The following is a 19,500-nucleotide window of genomic DNA, read 5'->3' as shown; positions in this document are numbered from 1 at the left end:
TGTTTGTGCACATGCATGTGTGTGTGTGTGTTTGTGCACATGCATGTGTGTGTGTGTGTGTTTGTGCACATGCATGTGTGTGTGTGTGTTTGTGCACATGCATGATGATTCAAAGTCAACCTCTCCCAGCCGCAAGACTTTTTTTTATCTGACTATTGATCACAGTGTGTGTCACTCTTATCAGCTCTGAGCATGCTCAGTGCGCTCATACAGGACACACCCAAGACCCGAAGACACAAAACAACAGTTTGGGGGTGTGGGTGTCGCCCCTTGGAGACTCAGCCCCGCCCTTTTGCTCCTATTGGATCTTTTCTGGGCTGACCCACCCCAGCCTTGATGTCTTGTTTATGAGGTCTTATTAATTCCTTGAGCATTTCCTGTTTCCCACGTCCATGTTTTCCTGTTCCTATATTCTGATATTCTGGGTTCTGACCTTGGTTACCATTTTTGCCATGGTGATGACAGACTGTCCCAGGATATCTCTGACCATGTGTGTTTGGGTGGTTGTTGCTTGTTATGACTCTGATTACTGGAAATGGCTTAATAATACAATACATGCACTTAGAGAGTGAGACAGAGAGAGACAGTGAGACAGAGAGAGACAGTGAGACACAGAGAGAGACAGTGAGAGAGAGAGAGACAGAGAGAGACAGTGAGACAGAGAGAGACAGTGAGAGAGAGAGAGACAGTGAGACAGAAAGAGACAGTGAGACACAGAGAGACAGAGAGGCGCAGAGAGAGAGGTTGAACTTGGCCGTCCACAGATCCTCCTCTGAAACACTTCATAACAGCCTCAGAATTGAGAACCTCCACAGAACATCTACAGAACCTCCACAGAACCTCAGAACCAGCAAAGCCTTGCCCTATACTACTCCACACATCCTCCCCTCAGAAACTCGCGGCTCTAGGAGACAGACAGACAGACGGGCAGATGCCGATATGAACCAGTCCCTGGACCATCACCGAGCAAGAAAGAGCTCCTACCCCTGCAGACGTTGCTGTTGTCGGGCTCGAAGCCCGCCTTGCAGGTGCAGCTGCCGATGGGGACCATCCACTCCCCGTCGCCGTTGCAGTACAGCTTGATGGGCACGTCCACCTCCTCTGCGTTGGGGATGCAGGTGCCCCGGGCGATGACCAGCGACGTGCTCTCCGCGCCCGTCATGGTCTCGGGGAAGACGGCGAAGTTCTGCACCACGCTGGGGCACTTCTTGAAGAAGACGCGCACCGACAGCAGGGACATGCAGGCGCCGTAGTCCTGGAAGGCCAGGTAGAACCCGTTCCTGGAGAGCGGGCCGAAGCTCCGCACCTCGGTGTTGACCTTCATGAGCCGCCCGCCAAAGTCCACCTGCGAGAAGCTCTCGTCGGCCGCGATGGTGTCCACCTTCAGGTAGGGCGCCTCGGTCCAGAAGGCCGCGCCCTTGGTGGCGATGACCTGGTCGCTCTCGTAGTAGTAGAGGTTGAAGGTCTCCTTGCAGGACCCTGGCACGCGCGGGATACTGCTACAGTCCCGTACGGTGAAGCGCATCTCCACGTAGACGCGCTGGGCCGCCCGACGTCGGATGAAGGTGGTCAGCAGCCAGTTGTTCTGGCTGGACTCGAACACGTTGCACACCTGGTACGTGCGGATGGTGTTGAGGTTCTCATCGTAACCGCTCACCTCCTCCCACTGGAGACACACACACACACACACAGAGAAGAGGAAAGTGTGGGTTAGCAAAAGAAAAGGACAGAGCTGTCAGTTATCTGGCTGTCTGGATCGTCTCTCGCTGCGCTACTTAGCCGTGTGAGTGAAGGTGAAGCCGTCGTGACTCCCTCGTCAGGACAAACCACACACAGCTGTCTGGAGACACACACGTACGTCTGATTGCTGTTATCATCTTACAACATTTAGCACACTTTTATCTACTGCCTGAGAAAGTGCAGTGATGTCCACCCATGGAATATGTCCTTAGCCTAGAAGAACTCAGATACTTCCACACAAAGTCAATACACCAATACACAAACATTTCAAATACAAATACCGTGTGGGTGAGTAAGTGTACGATTCGTGTTGGTTTGGAAGAGGTGCATATTGAGTGTGTGTCTGAATCCAGTGAGAAAGTGTCCAGAAGCAATATTCCACCAGGACGGCTAGAAGAGGAGAGTACTGACACCTCCCCTCCTCTTGATGGATGACGGCTTATACCCAGGATGGCTCTGGTGTTTGTAGGCAAGCATCGGGGTTTAAATCTAATGCAAGTGGCTACAGGAGGCAGGACGGAGGAGGTTGCTACAGGAGGTTCCTACAGGAGGTTCCTTCTGGAAGGAACAGCACAAATACTGCTTCCTATATTCTATGGACCAGCTCAGATATGAATTTGCAAAGTTTAACATGTTCATGATAATTCACTCTCAGTATTAATGTGGCAGGCACAGGAGGCGAGTGTGGTGGCAAACACCCTCAGGGTCACTCAGCTGGAAGAAGATAGAACATGGAGAACACAGCGTGTGTTAGCGAGAGATGAGAAAAAGATGAGAAATAGATGAGGGGGATGAGAGAAACAAGAAAGACATGAGAGATATGAGAGTTGAGAGAGAGATATGAGATGAGACAGAGATATACGAGATGAGAGAGAGATGTATGAGATGAGAGAGATGAGAGTTGAGAGAGATACAAGAGGGATGAGAGTTGAGAGGGAGATATAAGGGATGAGAGAAAGATGAGATTTGAGAGAGAGATATAAGAGGGATGAGAGGTGATGTTGATAAAGAGATGCACATTCTCTTTTACTGTGAAAATGTTAAAAATGTACATGATATTTTCACATAAAAAATACAAAACATTATCCCAAATTTCAATAATATGACCCAACATGAAAAATAATAGTTCTTAACTGGAACAGGACCTACATCAAACCTCGCTGCTAAATATATTGCACCATGTCGTCGACCGATCAGGGACGATTTTATTACTGTTGTTATTATTATTATTATTATATCCTTACCCCACATACTTGGTTTCTACCCCATACCCCTAGTTAATGCCCCACATACTTGGTTTCTACCCCATACCCCTAGTTAATGCCCCACGTGCTTGGTTTCTACCCCATACCCCTAGCTATTACCCCACATACTTGGTTTCTACCCCATACCCCTAGTTAATGCCCCACGTGCTTGGTTTCTACTCCATACCCCTAGTTATTACCCCACATACTTGGTTTCTACCCCATACCCCTAGTTAATGCCCCACGTGCTTGGTTTCTACCCCATACCCCTAGTTAATGCCCCACATGCTTGGTTTCTACCCCATACCCCTAGCTATTAGCCCACATACTTGGTTTCTGCCCCATACCCCTAGTTATTACCCCACATACTTTGTTTCTACTCCATACCCCTAGCTATTACCCCACATACTTGGTTTCTACTCCATACCCCTAGTTATTACCCCACATACTTGGTTTCTACCCCATACCCCTAGTTAATGCCCCATGTGCTTGGTTTCTACCCCATACCCCTAGTTAATGCCCCACGTGCTTGGTTTCTACCCCATACCCCTAGCTATCACCCCACATACTTTGTTTCTACCCCATACCCCTAGCTATTACCCCACATACTTGGTTTCTACTCCATACCCCTAGTTATTACCCCACATACTTGGTTTCTACCCCATACCCCTAGCTATTACCCCACATACTTGGTTTCTACCCCATATCCCTAGCTATTACCCCACATACTTGGTTTCTGCCCCATACCCCTAGTTATTACCCCACATACTTGGTTTCTACCCCATACCCCTAGTTATTACCCCACATACTTAGTTTCTGCCCCATACCCCTAGCTATTACCCCACATACTTGGTTTCTACCCCATACCCCTAGCTATTACCCCACATACTTGGTTTCTGCCCCATACCCCTAGCTATTACCCCACATACTTGGTTTCTACCCCATACCCCTAACTCTTACTCCATCACACAATGTGCAGGAACCTCATCTCAGTGAACACAGGTGTGAGGTACGACAACCAGAATGGTTTATGAACCTGTGATTAGCCTAACCTTCACCCCAACACCAACCCCATCCATCCATCCATCCATCCCTCCCTCCCTTAGATCATCTGTCCATCCAGTATCACTCCTGACCAGTATGACCAGTATACTGAAGCTCTCCATCCAAGAGGTTGGGTGGCACTAGCACTCTGGACAGACCACACCTTACCCCACATCATAACCCACACCACCACACACCATACCCCACACCGCACCACACCACCCCACACCGTACCCCACAAACCACCACACACACCGTACTTCACACCACACCACCTTACCCCACATCATACTCCACACCACCACACACCGTACCCCACACCGCACCACACCACCATACCCCACACACCACTACACAGACCGTACCCCACATCATAACCCACACCACCACACCACCATACCCCACACAGCACCACACCACCATACCCCACACCATACCCCACACAGCACCACATCACCATAACCCACACACCACTACACACACATCGTACCTCACACCACACCACCATACCCCACATCATACCCCACACACCACCACACACGGTACCCCACACTGCACCACACCACCATACCCCACGTCACACCCCACAACTCACACAACACCACACACCTTACCCCACATTATACCCCACACACCACCACACACTGTACCACACACCACACCCTAGCCCTGATGAGCTAGAGTCTCCAGACAAGCTGGCCTCTCTCTGTCAGTTAGCATACTACTTCAATAAAACATAAAATTTGACTGACAGCCCCCCTATAGCCTTTATTATACACAGAAACCTGTGCCTACTACACGCACGCACACACACACACACACACACACACACACACACACACACACACACACACACACACACACACACACACACGTCCCAGTTAGAGGGTTAGCTCTTTTGTTCCATGGTTGTACTCTCCCAGGACTGGACCTCTGAGGTCACATCTCGGTCATGACGTCATACCACCTCACCACAGGCGAAATGTCACAGTGCCAGAGTCCAGTGCCGCAAAGCCCCATGGGTAATCACATTAAACAGATCCAGGTCTGGAAGGGAGCTGCAAACCACAATATCCCAGAATTCCTCTGGGCTGTCTCCGGTTGGTAGAGAGAAAGAGAGTGTGAGAGAGTGAAAGAGGAAGGGAAAAAGACAAGGAGAGGGAAAGAGTGAGAGAATGAAAGAGAAAGAGGGAGAGAGTCAGTATGACAGAAAGAGAGATGGGAGAGAGAATGATAAATACAGTTAGAGGGACGGGAGAGAGAGAGAGAGAGAGAGAGAGAGAGAGAGAAAGAGAGAGAGAGGTCAGTGTGTTATTGAAAGGCAAGAGAAACAGGAAAAGGTGAACCAGACTCTTACTAATCAGCTCTGATAGATTCTGTTTCACTGTGTCGACTAAAAAATCAGCGTGTCGACAGAAACGTCATCTAATCAGCTACTTTAGCAGCAGCTGATGAAGCAACACACCAACATGTAGACAGACATTCAGCACCAATCAAAAAATCAATACACACGACAACGCAAACAAACAGACAACAGCCTAATCATGAAAAAATCCACCTTAATCGAGTCAAGAGAACAATCGTCAAATCACCTCAGGAGTTTGTCTGGGCTGCTAAGGGACGGAGGTTGAGATAAAACTGCACACCATATTCAGTTTGACAGACCTCAGTAAGACAATTAAATGACTTACAACAGAAATCTGACACTAATGCTAAGAACTGGGCCTTATGGCTTTAGTAATATGTACTAGTATAAATTTAGAGTACTATATATTTATAGTAATATAAAGAGAGACATAAAGTTGTAGCAGTACTAGTATTTATGTAAAGAGAAACACTTCGCTATCTATAATAGCTCAGAATGCCCTGAAAAATCCCATAAGGCTCTCTGAGTTACACACTGCACCATTCACACTCACATTAGCAAGTGAAATGATTCCACCACAGTGGAAACACTACTCCTCTTGCACCTGATCACAGGTGACCACACCTGACCACACCTGATCACAGGTGACCACACCTGACCACACCTGACCACAGGTGACCACACCTGACCACACCTGACCACAGGTGACCACACCTGACCACAGGTGATCACACCTGATCACAGGTGACCACACCTGACCACAGGTGACCACACCTGACCACAGGTGATCACACCTGATCACAGGTGACCACACCTAACCACACCTGATCACAGGTGACCACACCTGACCACAGGTGATCACACCTGATCTCATAAAGGTGGTGTTCATCCACTGCTTTACTCCAAGAACAAACAGGCTGTTAGTTAGATTAGTAAAATATTTATAAAGATGTAGTAAGCATATAATACACTATATGCAATGAAAAGATTTGATCTTACAAACACACACATACGCGTTTTCGTGAAATATCAGAACACCAGGGGAAACCATACCAAATGGGGACATGCCTTTCTGAGTATTCTAGAAACACAACAAGCAAGATTTTTGTTGCATATAGCACCCACATGATGTCTATCTGTTGATTTTTTCACTAAGTGCTTATTACAAAAAGCTGAGATTTTTCTGGTTTAAGGTATATTTTAGGACAGTTTCAGGTTTATGTTCATTTCTAGGACATGTACGCACACACTCATTTAAGTCTCACACTACCAACATAATAAGGACATAGTAAATACAAGGACCAAGTTACACACTTGGTACAGTACAAGTCAAGGACACACTAGCCACAGATTAAGAAACACAAAACAGGTGAGACGAATGATGTTTTTGAATCTAAATGAGTCCATCAATGTTTTAAAAGTGTGATATCCTGAAACCAAAGTGCTTTACTCTAGCATTTACAGAAGTAAATGTTCTGGCCTTATTCACAAAAACAAGAGCAGTAGGTTGTTAATTGCAAATCCTTTATATAGTCATATTTCCTGCATTTATAAAAGTGAAGTTTCAATACTTTGCATTAAATAATACAAATCACCAGGAATCCAGCTTTACTTTACTGTTTTTAATTCAGTTCTGAACCACATTTTGATTTCTGCATGCCATATGCATATCTGCCACATACACTACCAATCTGGTAAACTTAAAACTTTGCTAGTTTTAATAAGGGCCAATTCACATAATGAAAATCTCATCACCTACTAATCCCATGACTAACTGACTGTCCTAAAATTAGTCACTGTGATCACTACTGATTACATACTGTTCAAAATGGGAAATTATTTAATAAATAAAATTGCACTCAAAAAGGAAATAAAATGAATAAGCAGATGAAGTGCAAACAAAGCAGATAAAGTGCAACGAATTGTCCTGAAAAGTGTAACTGAGGTTAAACAATTTTAAGAAACTTTATTTAAGAAAAATCTTGGAGACTACAAACTCTGTCTTTTTTTCAGAGCCACTATTCGGTTTTTCACATAGTATTTGAGGGCAGTCCAGTCACGGTGTTTAAGAGCATCAGGTTCAGATAGTAGGCATGAGACACAGTCTCTCTTACCAGGAACTTGGCAACTGTTTATAAATCGCATTAGATGTTTCTCAACAGCTTGTACCTCATCATCTGACCACTTCTTCTTGCTCTGTGTGATGCCTGCAGACAAATGTACTGTGAAATGCACTCCCAGTTCTCACACAAGCACAAATACAGTAAATGCTAAATGTTTGAAAACCTATAACTGCAGATTACATACAAAAAAACTAAACAAAACATAGTTTAAGTTTCTTTACCAGTAGTCTGTGTGGAATGTTGATGACTTTGGTCAAGAGACAAGTCATGTTTCCGCTTCATCCCTTTATTACCCCGATCTTAAAGAACAGGAAATGTTATCTTAAATATAAGTATAATAAAGTGGACATTTCATGAACATGCAAAGACATTGTCATAAGTCAAACCATGAGACAATTTTGATCAAACATATGCCTACATGAAAGATAATGAAGCTAATAGAGGACAAAAAATGAGCTAGCTTACCATGTGGATTTGAGAACTGTGCACTTTCAGAGGGTGATGGTTCAGGAGTTCTGGAGCTACAGCTTGGCTGAGGATCATCTGACTCTGCCTCATCACTTGATGTATCAGCATTAGAGTCTTCAATTTCATCTGATCAAGAAAAAAAAAAACATTTGCATACATACATACATACATATATACACACACACACACAGTTTTTACATATTATAAAAGTTCCCTACCTTGTGGATTAATGACAATTTCATCTAACGTAGCACCCTGGAATTCTGATAGTGTCCCTCTTTCCATTGCAATAAGAAGCTTGCTCATTTTGGCAAGTTGCAAAGTACTTTCAGGTAAACGGTAGTATTGGCGATGAATCCTAATGTCATGCCCCAAAAAACTGGCAAGCTGATCCATTTCATTGTCTTTCAAATTCAACACCGTTGACAGAGTTGCAATCTGCTTCCTTAATTTTGTGGATGAAAGGGCTGATGGATTTCTTGCACCACAGGATTCTCCAAACTCACGCAGAACATCTGATCCACGATAAGATGAAAGAGCGTTTGGACGTGCAAACAGGTGTACATTCTCCTCCGGAACCTGACAGATATCTCTATGCTGGACGAGGAGGTCCATGCAATTGACCATATCAGGTGTCAGCAGCACAGCCACCTTCCTGCCCCTCTTGCCACGAATTTCTACTCTTTGGAAGTGTTCACACAGCTTCTTTTCAAAATCACTAAGACCAGAGGCAAGGTCTTCATGAACTGGTGATTTTACTCTTGAAACATAAGACTCCAGCTTCATCCTTGAAGCCTCTCCACCCCTCCTTCTGTTAAAAAGTATGACTTTGGCAAGCACCAACTTGCATAAGCTTGCATAGGTTTTGACATCAGAGTGGTCCTTCAAAGCATGCTGATATTTTGTCATCTCAGTATTTAAAAAGGAGTGCAAAGTTTTGACGTCTTCTGTGAAGGGCAAAACCTGAGGTTTGTTCATTTTTGCCTCATTAAGAGTTGTTCCTGCTGCTGCTGAAATGGACTCATTCCATTTATGCTCTTGGAGAACCCTGAAGCTGCGTGCATCCTCAGCCAGCCTCTCTCTGCCCATTATTATTGCACTGCATTCCACTGAAGTTGCTATTTTTGATAAACTGTGGCCAAGCTTCAGAGCCAACGATGGAATCCTGTAAGTGTTGGTCTCCTCACAATGCCCAGAAACAGCTCTCACAGATTTTATGACATGGGGAAAATTTGATGGCAAGACAAAATCTTCCATAGACCGAATAGGTGTCAGTCTTCTTGCCTCCAAGAGTAGACGTCCCACCTCTCTCATTTTTTGACGAATGTAATCATTCTTTGTGGAACTTGGGTTCAGCTTGTTGAACATCTGTTCTCCAAAAAGTAATATGTATTTATCATTTCTAATTACAGCAGAAACTTCATCATGTTTCATTTGACACATAACAGTTTTCCAAAATGCTTTGCTAACATCAGGAGGAACACGTGCCATGCAGTTGAGTGACTGAACCATCTTTTTTCTATTCCCAGGCTCATCAACTTTAGGGTTCTGTGGACAGTTTCTAATATGCCTCCAGAGTGACTTCCTTGCATATAGACCCTGGCAGTGTATACAGTGCGTAAACTCTTGAGTGGATCCTAGTTTCTGAGGTCTCCTACGGGCAACCAAATCTCCTTTGCCACTACTTGATATCAAAGCATTATGCAAAAAATTGCCTCTGGTGGTCAACAAACGTAATCGAACTCGTCTTTCTTTTGATTTCTTATCAAAGCTGAATGCTTTTGCTACGTCTGGTTCATTGTGATGTACATACTGCAGGTGTCTTGATATTTTAGAGTATGGCTTCTCACAATAAAGGCAGTACTGCTTCTTTGCGTATCGCCAGCTTTTACTTGAGGTTGGCATTGGAACTACATGAACACAACCCTGATCTGAAGGGGTGCTGGTATCAGGTTCTGTAGGACAGCTTTCACGTGAGCTACTTGCATGAATTTCTGAAGAAGACACTTGACACTGGGAGTTGACAGCTTTGACTGCCCCCTTTTGCTGGATTCGTGTTAACACACTGTCTTTATCATTGTTTCTCTTTAGTTTTTTGGGCGAAATATTACTCAGCATGTCAGACCTGCTACAGCTGGAAAGGTCTGAAGATTCACTGTCTATATTTGGTTCATAGTCTTCATCACTGTAGTCTGTACATTCAGAGTAATCAGTGGATTCATCCATGACAGCAGTCTAAAAAGATAGAACAATGAAAAATGCATAGATGACTACTTTTACACCCATCACAAATTACCATATTTTCCGGACTATAAGGCGCACCTAAAAGCCAAAAATTTTCCCAGAAATCGGATGTGCGCCTTATAATCCGGTGCGCCTTATACAAGTACTGAGTTCCGATATCTGACACAGGAACGTAATACGTACAGAACGTACCCCACGTAAACCAATCAAAGAACACTACGTAATACGTACAGTACCAGTACTTACGCTTACCTACAGGTATGCTGCAAAATAACATTTGTTTTTCCAGAACCCTCGAAAATGGCACCAGTGAAGAGACACGTTTACGAGGCACACTTAAAGCTACAGGCTATCAGTTATGCAGCTGTAAACGGGAATAGAGCAGCTGCGATACAATTTGGCATAAATGAATCTGTCACGTAGGGCTACGCCCCCTCTCCTAGCTGTCACTCCGGTTTCCCTTGTTCCCTCGTGTGTGTGTTGTTCCCTGCTCCTCGATCCCGCCCAGCTCGTCTGTTGCCCCGGTTTCCCTTGTCTGCCATGCCTTGTTATCATCGTCCTCACCTGTGTCTTGTTAGTTCCATGTTTATATAGTCCCTGTATTTCCCCCAGTCTGGTTATCGGTTGTTTTGTGCTATGCATGTATCTCTGTTCACGTTCGCGGTCTCTTGTGTTTGTATTCGTGTTTCCCCGTGTGTTTCAGCCTGTTCCGTTTTCCCTGCCGGGTTTTTGTGAGTACTCCTTGTGTTAAAATGTCATTGTTCAATGTTCGGACTCCCTTAATAATCTGACCCATGCCATCCTTTTTGACTCAGAGTTTGGAATTTCCCTTAATAAATCTCGCTTTCCTCAGCGTTTGTGTCCGCCTCCCTGCTCTGCGCTACGCAGAACGTTACAGAATCTATGGTTTGGAAATGGACGAAACAGGAAAATGAACTGCGTCAAGTAAAGAAGTCGAGACAGAGATTTCATTTCGTTTTCACTTTTTTCCACACATCACTATCCCTGCTGATCTGACTATGTGTGCTCATCTCACAGACAACGTTAAAAGGCAAGTGAAGAAAATTAATTCTGAGCTTGCCGTCATTCCGGGAGGATTAAACAAACAACTCCAACCGCTGGACATTGGCGTAAATGGGGCATTTAAAGTTGCGAGTGGCGTGGGAGCAATGGATGATAGACGGCGAACACACGTTTACTAAAACTGGAAGGCAGCGGCGGGCGAGTTACGAGTTATGCCACCGTTTGTGAATGTATTGTGGACGCGTGGGCCAAAGTTTCTGCTGTAACTGTTGTCCGAGCTTTCACGAAAGCCGGCCTCATTGCTGAACAGCTACCTGGCAACGAGACTGACTCAGACATTGATGAGCGGGAACCCGGAGTGCTCGTTAGTGAAATTGCGCAGCTTTTTAATTCAGACACAGAAGATGAGGACTTTGATGGATTTGTGGGAGAAGAGGAGAAGAAAATTGTGTGTGTTTTGTCAAGTAGTATAATAAACTTTTAAAAATCACCGTTTCGCGTCCTTTACTTTTCTTGTAGACCGTATGTTTTAGCATGTGCCTAATATGGTGCCGTACAGAATACCGGTAAGTACTGTACAGAAATAGTGTCCGTAATTGAGACTGTGCCTTATAGTACGGTGCGCCTTATACGTGGGTCAAATACAGAAAGAGACCCCGTAATTCAGAATGCGCCTTATAATACGGTGCACCTTATAGTCTGGAAAATATGGTATCTGAAGGGATCTGCAGATGTATGTAGCAATGTAATGTAAAATTAATCTCCTACAAACAGGCTTTTGCAATTTGAGTAGGTCAACAAATCTCACAACACAACGCAATTGAATGTTATTTTAAGACTTCCAAAAAGCACTTGAAAGAAATTATCAGATTAAAACTTGTTATAAATGTGTTCATATTATACTAAGTAAATATATTTCTAAAGAATGCACAACCAACTCAAATTTACCCATTCAGCAGGAAGGACAGGTGTGCACCCATCAGAAGCCAGTGAGGGTTCAGGTTCACCAGGAGATCTGGTCATTTTGTCTTCTTGCATGTCACTGCTGACATTCTAAATGAACACACATATTTCATAATCACCATTAATAATGCCACAATAGCAGAAAAAACACAATTAGTAGTTAAAGCAGGATCAATTACAGTTTATTAAACATCAATTACGCCAAGGTGAATAATTAGGACCACACACACACACACACACACACACTTTCAGGTCCAGTCCAATATCAGGACAAGTTACACTTCAAGCAGGTCGGAATTGGTAAATATGCTCTCTGCACATCTCAACTATTGTAAAACTATGTAAAAATAAAAATTCCATTGCTATCAAATTTACCCATTCAGCAGGAGGGACAGGTGTGCACCCATCAGAAGCCAGTGAGGGTTCAGGTTCACCAGGAGATCTGGTCATTTTGTCTTTTTGCATGTCACTGCTGACATTCTAAATGAACACACATATTTCATAATCACCATTAATAATGCCACAATAGCAGAAAAAACACAATTAGTAGTTAAAGCAGGATCAATTACAGTTTATTAAACATCAATTACGCCAAGGTGAATAATTAGGACCACACACACACTTTCAGGTCCAGTCCAATATCAGGACAATTTACACTTCAAGCTGATCAGAATTGGTGAAATATGCTCTCTGCACATCTCAGTTATTGTAAAACTATGTAAAAATACAAATTCCATTGCTATCTTAAACATTATTGGCAAAAACTAAATGTGTTTAGTACATAGAAAAATGTTAAACAGCAAAACAATTACACAAACAATTAGGACATCACACAGACAACTGTTATGACATTGTAGACTCTACACCAGGCTAAAAATTTCCCATTAAGAATTTTTTGCCATCAACCTTCAGAAAATTTATTAATAAAAAGTCAAAGCACATTAAGGCTTAGCAGGTTATTTAAATTTCACCCCAACAGTGCCTTTGAATGTTATTTCAGGACATCTAAGTGAGTGTTGAGTATATAGACAGATTGTACCTGTGAAATAGTGTTTATTTGTTCCAGTCTCTCAGAAGCCAGAGAAGGTTCAGGTTCACCAAAACGTTTTTTCTGTAACATGTCTTTCTTTGAAATATTAACTTTAACCTTTTATGACAAAACAAAGTCAATTAGTATACAAAATCATGTAAAATTGTGTAACATTTTACTAACATTCAGCTAAACACCGTCATCCATCACATCTCTATCTCAGATACAAAAACAAACTACCCAAACAGGTGCCCAAATATGGTGCAAGAGATGATCGTTCCCATATATTGTTTTTCAGTGTTTTTTTTTACTCACCAGTGAACGCCACGGCCAAGCACTGTCTCCATAATCGTATGTTATTTCTTCCCCCGGGAGTATATTCTTGATCGCGAATAAACACAGGTGTGGCCTGCCATTAACTACAATTTTCTTCATTTTACAGTTGGCATTTTTTGCATCATCATTCACAAGCCTGCCAAGTGTTCCATCCTCTTCAGAAGCATCAATGCTGAAAGAAACATTCTTATCTTAGATGTATTCCACTCAATACATGAACATTGATGGATTAGTAGTACGTTACAGGAAATATACCAATTGCACAAAATATTTTAATATCTACTATAGATAAACCCCTGAAAAAATAAAAATACAAATCAGCACATTTCAGGCACAATGTGATTTTATCTTGCATGCAAGTTAGCAACTAGACTAACAGAGAAATGTTTAGAAATTTACAGCGTGACGTACCACCATGAGCTTCCATTCCACTCAAAGTCAAACAAAAACCCATTTTGTTTTTCTGTATATCTTCTTTGTCTTTTAAAACTCTCCTTTTGTGAAATAAGTTTTCCTTTATATTCAAGCACAAAGCATCCACTCTCAATGTGCATGAGGGCAAACACTCCCCTTCCTAAAATAGAACAGAAATTAAATGCAAAGGACATTTTTGTTTAATTTAAAGACAATGAATCTAAAATGCAAAGATTTTGGAGGATGCTGCTGCTAAATAAAGAGCTCTAACATGTACATTGATCATGTAAGCAGAGGACAGTAACGACTAAGCATCTTCAGGCATCAAATAGAAATGGTTGTATAAAATAACCAACAAATTATTGGGTTAAAAAAAAGTAATTGAGATATATGTTGCAAAGGGCTGCAGAACAGTACCCAGGGCTGCTGGATCTAAAGCTGACAAGGATATAATCTGCTACGGTACATTTCAAAACTAGTTGGTCAGGGTGTAAGGATGAGGTTGGTTGGTTGGTCAGGGTGTAAGGATGAGGTTGGTTGGTTGGTCAGGGTGTAAGAATGAGGTTGGTTGGTTGGTCAGGGTGTAAGAATGAGGTTGGTTGGTTGGTTGGTCAGGGTGTAAGGATGAGGTTGGTTGGTTGGTCAGGGTGTAAGAATGAGGTTGGTTGGTCAGGGTGTAAGAATGAGGTTGGTTGGTTGGTCAGGGTGTAAGGATGAGGTTGGTTGGTTGGTCAGGGTGTAAGGATGAGGTTGGTTGGTTGGTCAGGGTGTAAGAATGAGGTTGGTTGGTTGGTCAGGGTGTAAGAATGAGGTTGGTTGGTTGGTCAGGGTGTAAGGATGAGGTTGGTTGGTTGGTCAGGGTGTAAGGATGAGGTTGGTTGGCTGGTCAGGGTGTAAGGATGAGGTTGGTTTGTTGGTCAGGGTGTAAGGATGAGGTTGGTTGGTTGGTCAGGGTGTAAGGATGAGGTTGGTTGGTTGGTCAGGGTGTAAGGATGAGGTTGGTTGGTTGGTTGGTTGGTTGGTCAGGGTGTAAGGATGAGGTTGGTTGGTTGGTTGGTCAGGGTGTAAGGATGAGGTTGGTTGGTTGGTTGGTCAGGGTGTAAGGATGAGGTTGGTTGGTCAGGGTGTAAGGATGAGGTTGGTTGGTTGGTCAGGGTGTAAGGATGAGGTTGGTTGGTTGGTCAGGGTGTAAGGATGAGGTTGGTTGGTTGGTCAGGGTGTAAGGATGAGGTTGGTTGGTTGGTTGGTTGGTCAGGGTGTAAGGATGAGGTTGGTTGGTTGGTTGGTCAGGGTGTAAGGATGAGGTTGGTTGGTTGGTTGGTCAGGGTGTAAGGATGAGGTTGGTTGGTTGGTTGGTCAGGGTGTAAGGATGAGGTTGGTTGGTCAGGGTGTAAGGATGAGGTTGGTTGGTTGGTCAGGGTGTAAGGATGAGGTTGGTTGGTTGGTTGGTCAGGGTGTAAGAATGAGGTTGGTTGGTTGGTTGGTCAGGGTGTAAGGATGAGGTTGGTTGGTTGGTCAGGGTGTAAGGATGAGGTTGGTTGGTTGGTCAGGGTGTAAGGATGAGGTTGGTTGGTTGGTCAGGGTGTAAGAATGAGGTTGGTTGGTTGGTCAGGGTGTAAGAATGAGGTTGGTTGGTTGGCTGGTCAGGGTGTAAGGATGAGGTTGGTTGGCTGGTCAGGGTGTAAGGATGAGGTTGGTTGGTTGGTCAGGGTGTAAGGATGAGGTTGGTTGGTTGGTCAGGGTGTAAGAATGAGGTTGGTTGGTCAGGGTGTAAGAATGAGGTTGGTTGGTCAGGGTGTAAGAATGAGGTTGGTTGGTTGGTCAGGGTGTAAGGATGAGGTTGGTTGGTTGGTCAGGGTGTAAGGATGAGGTTGGTTGGTTGGTCAGGGTGTAAGAATGAGGTTGGTTGGTTGGTCAGGGTGTAAGAATGAGGTTGGTTGGTTGGTTGGTCAGGGTGTAAGGATGAGGTTGGTTGGTCAGGGTGTAAGGATGAGGTTGGTTGGTCAGGGTGTAAGAATGAGGTTGGTTGGTTGGTTGGTCAGGGTGTAAGGATGAGGTTGGTTGGTCAGGGTGTAAGGATGAGGTTGGTTGGTTGGTCAGGGTGTAAGGATGAGGTTGGTTGGTCAGGGTGTGGCCACTCTGGGATCTCTGTGCTTTACACCGTGGTCCCGGGGGAACTGAATTTTCCACTTGTGGGATCAATAAAGTTTAAGTTTAGTTTAAGGATGAGGTTGGTTGGTCAGGGTGTAAGGATGAGGTAATAAAGCTAGAGTGGAGTCCGTGAGTTATAGTTACACAGGGTGCCTTATAGCATAGGTGGACATTAACAGTGCAAGTGGGGCTGGGGATGGCGTTAGTCACTGGGTGTGTATAACGTATCAAGGGGTGGGTGTGACGCAACCGCAAGTTTTAAAATAATTTATTAAATGAAATAAACACAATAGAACCAAGGAGAACAATCAGGTAGAAGGGGATGTACACTAAAGGGTACATAAACTTAATGACACAGCAAACAAGCAACACACTACCAGAACAAAAATATTAAACATGCTACCAGAGACCTAGTTCAACTCAAGACAACAGACATACAAGCAACCACGAATGCATATTTCTAATATAATCAACCGAGATAAAAGAACAGAATAAAACATACGGTTTTAAACACTAGGCGTACAGAACACAGGAATCTAGTTACTGTGTTCGTGTTATATTCTTAAATGCAGAACACTTATCGGGAGGGTGGAATGACGGAAGGACAACGCTAGACTGAAAGCATAAAACTACGAGAGAATAACCAGGTAGGGAACACTAGATCAGGGAAAATAGACTATGGCAAAAGACAATGAGCTCAGAGGGAAACAGAAATGTCACGGGCAAGTAGGAAACATGGTAAGGAACATAAGGAAGACCAAACAGAACTGACCAAACCGGAATACTGGGGAAGCAAGGGAGAAACGATAAGCAGGCAAGGAGAGATCAGCGCACAGGAAAACAGGTAGATGTAAAAACACAAAGCACTCTAGAAAACGAAACCTAGACAAAGACAGAGAGACTACACGGAATGGAGAGCAGAGCAAGGCAGGGCAGGATAAAGGAGTACTCACAAACACAATGACTGACGCAGATGGCTGAAACAGAAGGACTAAAATACACTGGGACAGGGAAACTAAACAAGACACAGGTGGGAACACTGAGGACAGGGGCGTGACAGACAGAAGGGAACTATGGCAATGGGGAAACAAGGCAGGACAATCGAGGGGGGTGGAGTTGGGCATGACAGTGTGCCAGTATGGATCTATTCTGTAATTAGTGTTTGATGATGAAATAGGTAAAAATTTATATGGAACTGGTGGGACGGAGTACACATTAACGGTGTCAATGGGGCCAGGTGTAGACTGGGTATGGTGGTGTGGGCTTAATGTAGTGAAATGTGGATGAAGAGATGTGTCTACTTGAAAACCTTCAATTAAGAACTTCACCTTCATGTGCTAAACCAAATCATGAAGTCATTAAGGAAAACTCATGAATTAAGGCTTACCTTTATATGCATTTATGAGTCTTTCTTCAAACCAAGGTTTATCTTTTTGAGAAATAACATGCCCAGTAGCATCTTCTACCGGACTAAGCCTGGTTCTTCTTTTTGACATGTTTGTACAGGATTGTCTAGGGACAATAAAATTCTGAATTACATGGAAATAAACATTAAATGTTCATTCATTTTAGGTCAGCCTAAAAACATCTTAATTCCAATTCCAATCTTAATTCCAATAAAAAATTCTAGAAGCATAATAACTTCAAAACAAACACAAAAAGGCCCTCGTGCTTTTCAGAATACTGGATGTTCTTTTTGAATATGTAGACCAGACACTGACAATTTTTACAGCTTTAACTTAAATATGTTGCCTTTATGTTGATCGCCTCTAAAATATGTATTTGGAAATATCAATACATAAATACTTTAGATAATTCCAGTAAGTGAATGTCTGTTTATCGTTGCTTCTTTAAAACTGCAATTAACCATTATTTCCTAAACTAAAGTTGAGTTAAAAAAAAAAAACAAAAAAACCCCTATTTTCACAGCACTATTTATAAAGCGATTCGTTCTCACAGAATACCTCACTCTGCTTCCTCTGCTCCCCTCCCCCACTCTGCAAAGCTCAAAACGTAACTGGCACCCCTCCCCCATTCTAATGCAGACAGGATTAGGGTTACAGATCTCAATCGACTAAATATTTGGTATGTTTCTAGAAATGTTCAAAATATACATTTTCCTAACAATTACATACATATACATATATATATATATATATATATATATATATATATACATATATACATATATATATATATATATATATATATATATATATATATATATATATATATATATATATACATACATTATATATATATATAAATTATATATATATATAAATTATATATATATATATATATATATAAATTCTGCACAACTCTCTGACGTCCGCCATTTCACAACTGCAAACGTCACCAGTGCACCTTCCCCCACCCGAACAGCAACTTGCACTGCCCAGCTAAATCCCTCAAAGTTCAGAACTCGCCACTCTAGCCCTAACCCTAACTCCTCCCCCTCTCTGCTTAGTCTCCACCCCTCCCCCACTCTGCAAAGCTGAGAAATGTAACTGGCACCCCTCCTCCCCCATTCTAATGCGGACAGGATTAGGGTTAGCGTATTACAGATCTCAATCGACAAAGTATTTGGAATATTTCTGGAAATGTTCAAAATATACATTCAAAATATACATTTTCCTAACAATTAAATAAGTTATATATGTGTAAATATATGTTTAAATTCAGCACAACTTTCTGACGTCCGCCATTTCACAACTGCAAACGTCACCAGTGCACCTTTCCCCACCCGAACAGCAACTTGCACTGCCCAGCTAAATCCCTCAAAGTTCAGAACTCGCCTCTCTAGCCCTAACCCTAACTCCTCCCCCTCTCTGCTTAGTCTCCACCCCTCCCCCACTCTGCAAAGCTGAGAAACGTAACTGGCACCCCTCCTCCCCCATTCTAATGCGGACAGGATTAGGGTTAGCGTATTACAGATCTCAATCGACAAAGTATTTGGAATATTTCTGGAAATGTTCAAAATATACATTCAAAATATACATTTTCCTAACAATTAAATAAGTTATATATGTGTAAATATATGTTTAAATTCAGCACAACTTTCTGACGTCCGCCATTTCACAACTGCAAACGTCACCAGTGCACCTTTCCCCACCCGAACAGCAACTTGCACTGCCCAGCTAAATCCCTCAAAGTTCAGAACTCGCCACTCTAGCCCTAACCCTAACCCTAACTTCTCCCCCTCTCTGCTTAGTCTCCACCCCTCCCCCACTCTGCAAAGCTGAGAAACGTAACTGGCACCCCTCCTCCCCCATTCTAATGCGGACAGGATTAGGGTTAGCGTATTACGATCTCAATCGACTAAGTATTTGGAATATTTCTGGAAATGTTCAA

The 19,500-nt window shown here is 43.1% G+C and overlaps 1 protein-coding gene and 2 long non-coding RNA genes across 5 annotated transcripts in view; all 3 read right to left on the bottom strand.

Moving 5' to 3' along the window:
- Window positions 1-882: 882 nt before the first annotated feature.
- The window catches only part of LOC143501938 (ephrin type-B receptor 1-like), a 103,741-nt gene continuing 85,123 nt past the window's right edge, over window positions 883-19,500 (bottom strand). For all 3 annotated transcript variants that reach the window (XM_076995096.1, XM_076995097.1, XM_076995098.1), the window contains one exon: window positions 883-1,666. In XM_076995096.1, coding sequence (XP_076851211.1) covers window positions 905-1,666 — 762 coding nt within the window. In that variant the 3' untranslated portion in view covers window positions 883-904. The remainder of the gene's footprint in view (window positions 1,667-19,500) is intronic.
- Window positions 7,421-12,309, bottom strand: LOC143501939 (uncharacterized). Its single transcript, XR_013127030.1, has 5 exons — window positions 12,201-12,309; window positions 8,204-10,220; window positions 7,983-8,111; window positions 7,739-7,816; window positions 7,421-7,601 (listed from the first exon to the last, which is right to left on the bottom strand). It is a non-coding gene; the product is annotated as an uncharacterized LOC143501939 (long non-coding RNA).
- Window positions 13,255-19,500, bottom strand: part of LOC143501940 (uncharacterized) — a 7,644-nt gene continuing 1,398 nt past the window's right edge. The window contains exons 2-5 of the long non-coding RNA XR_013127031.1: window positions 17,534-17,658; window positions 13,993-14,155; window positions 13,561-13,753; window positions 13,255-13,362 (exon numbers count right to left, since the gene is read on the bottom strand). This is a non-coding gene — a long non-coding RNA (uncharacterized LOC143501940). The remainder of the gene's footprint in view (window positions 13,363-13,560; window positions 13,754-13,992; window positions 14,156-17,533; window positions 17,659-19,500) is intronic.

Source organism: Brachyhypopomus gauderio, unplaced genomic scaffold (genome assembly GCF_052324685.1).
Source record: "Brachyhypopomus gauderio isolate BG-103 unplaced genomic scaffold, BGAUD_0.2 sc181, whole genome shotgun sequence".
Taxonomy (NCBI): domain Eukaryota; kingdom Metazoa; phylum Chordata; class Actinopteri; order Gymnotiformes; family Hypopomidae; genus Brachyhypopomus; species Brachyhypopomus gauderio.
Note: the sequence above shows the minus strand (reverse complement) of the source record. Positions and strands in the feature narration are given on the sequence as shown.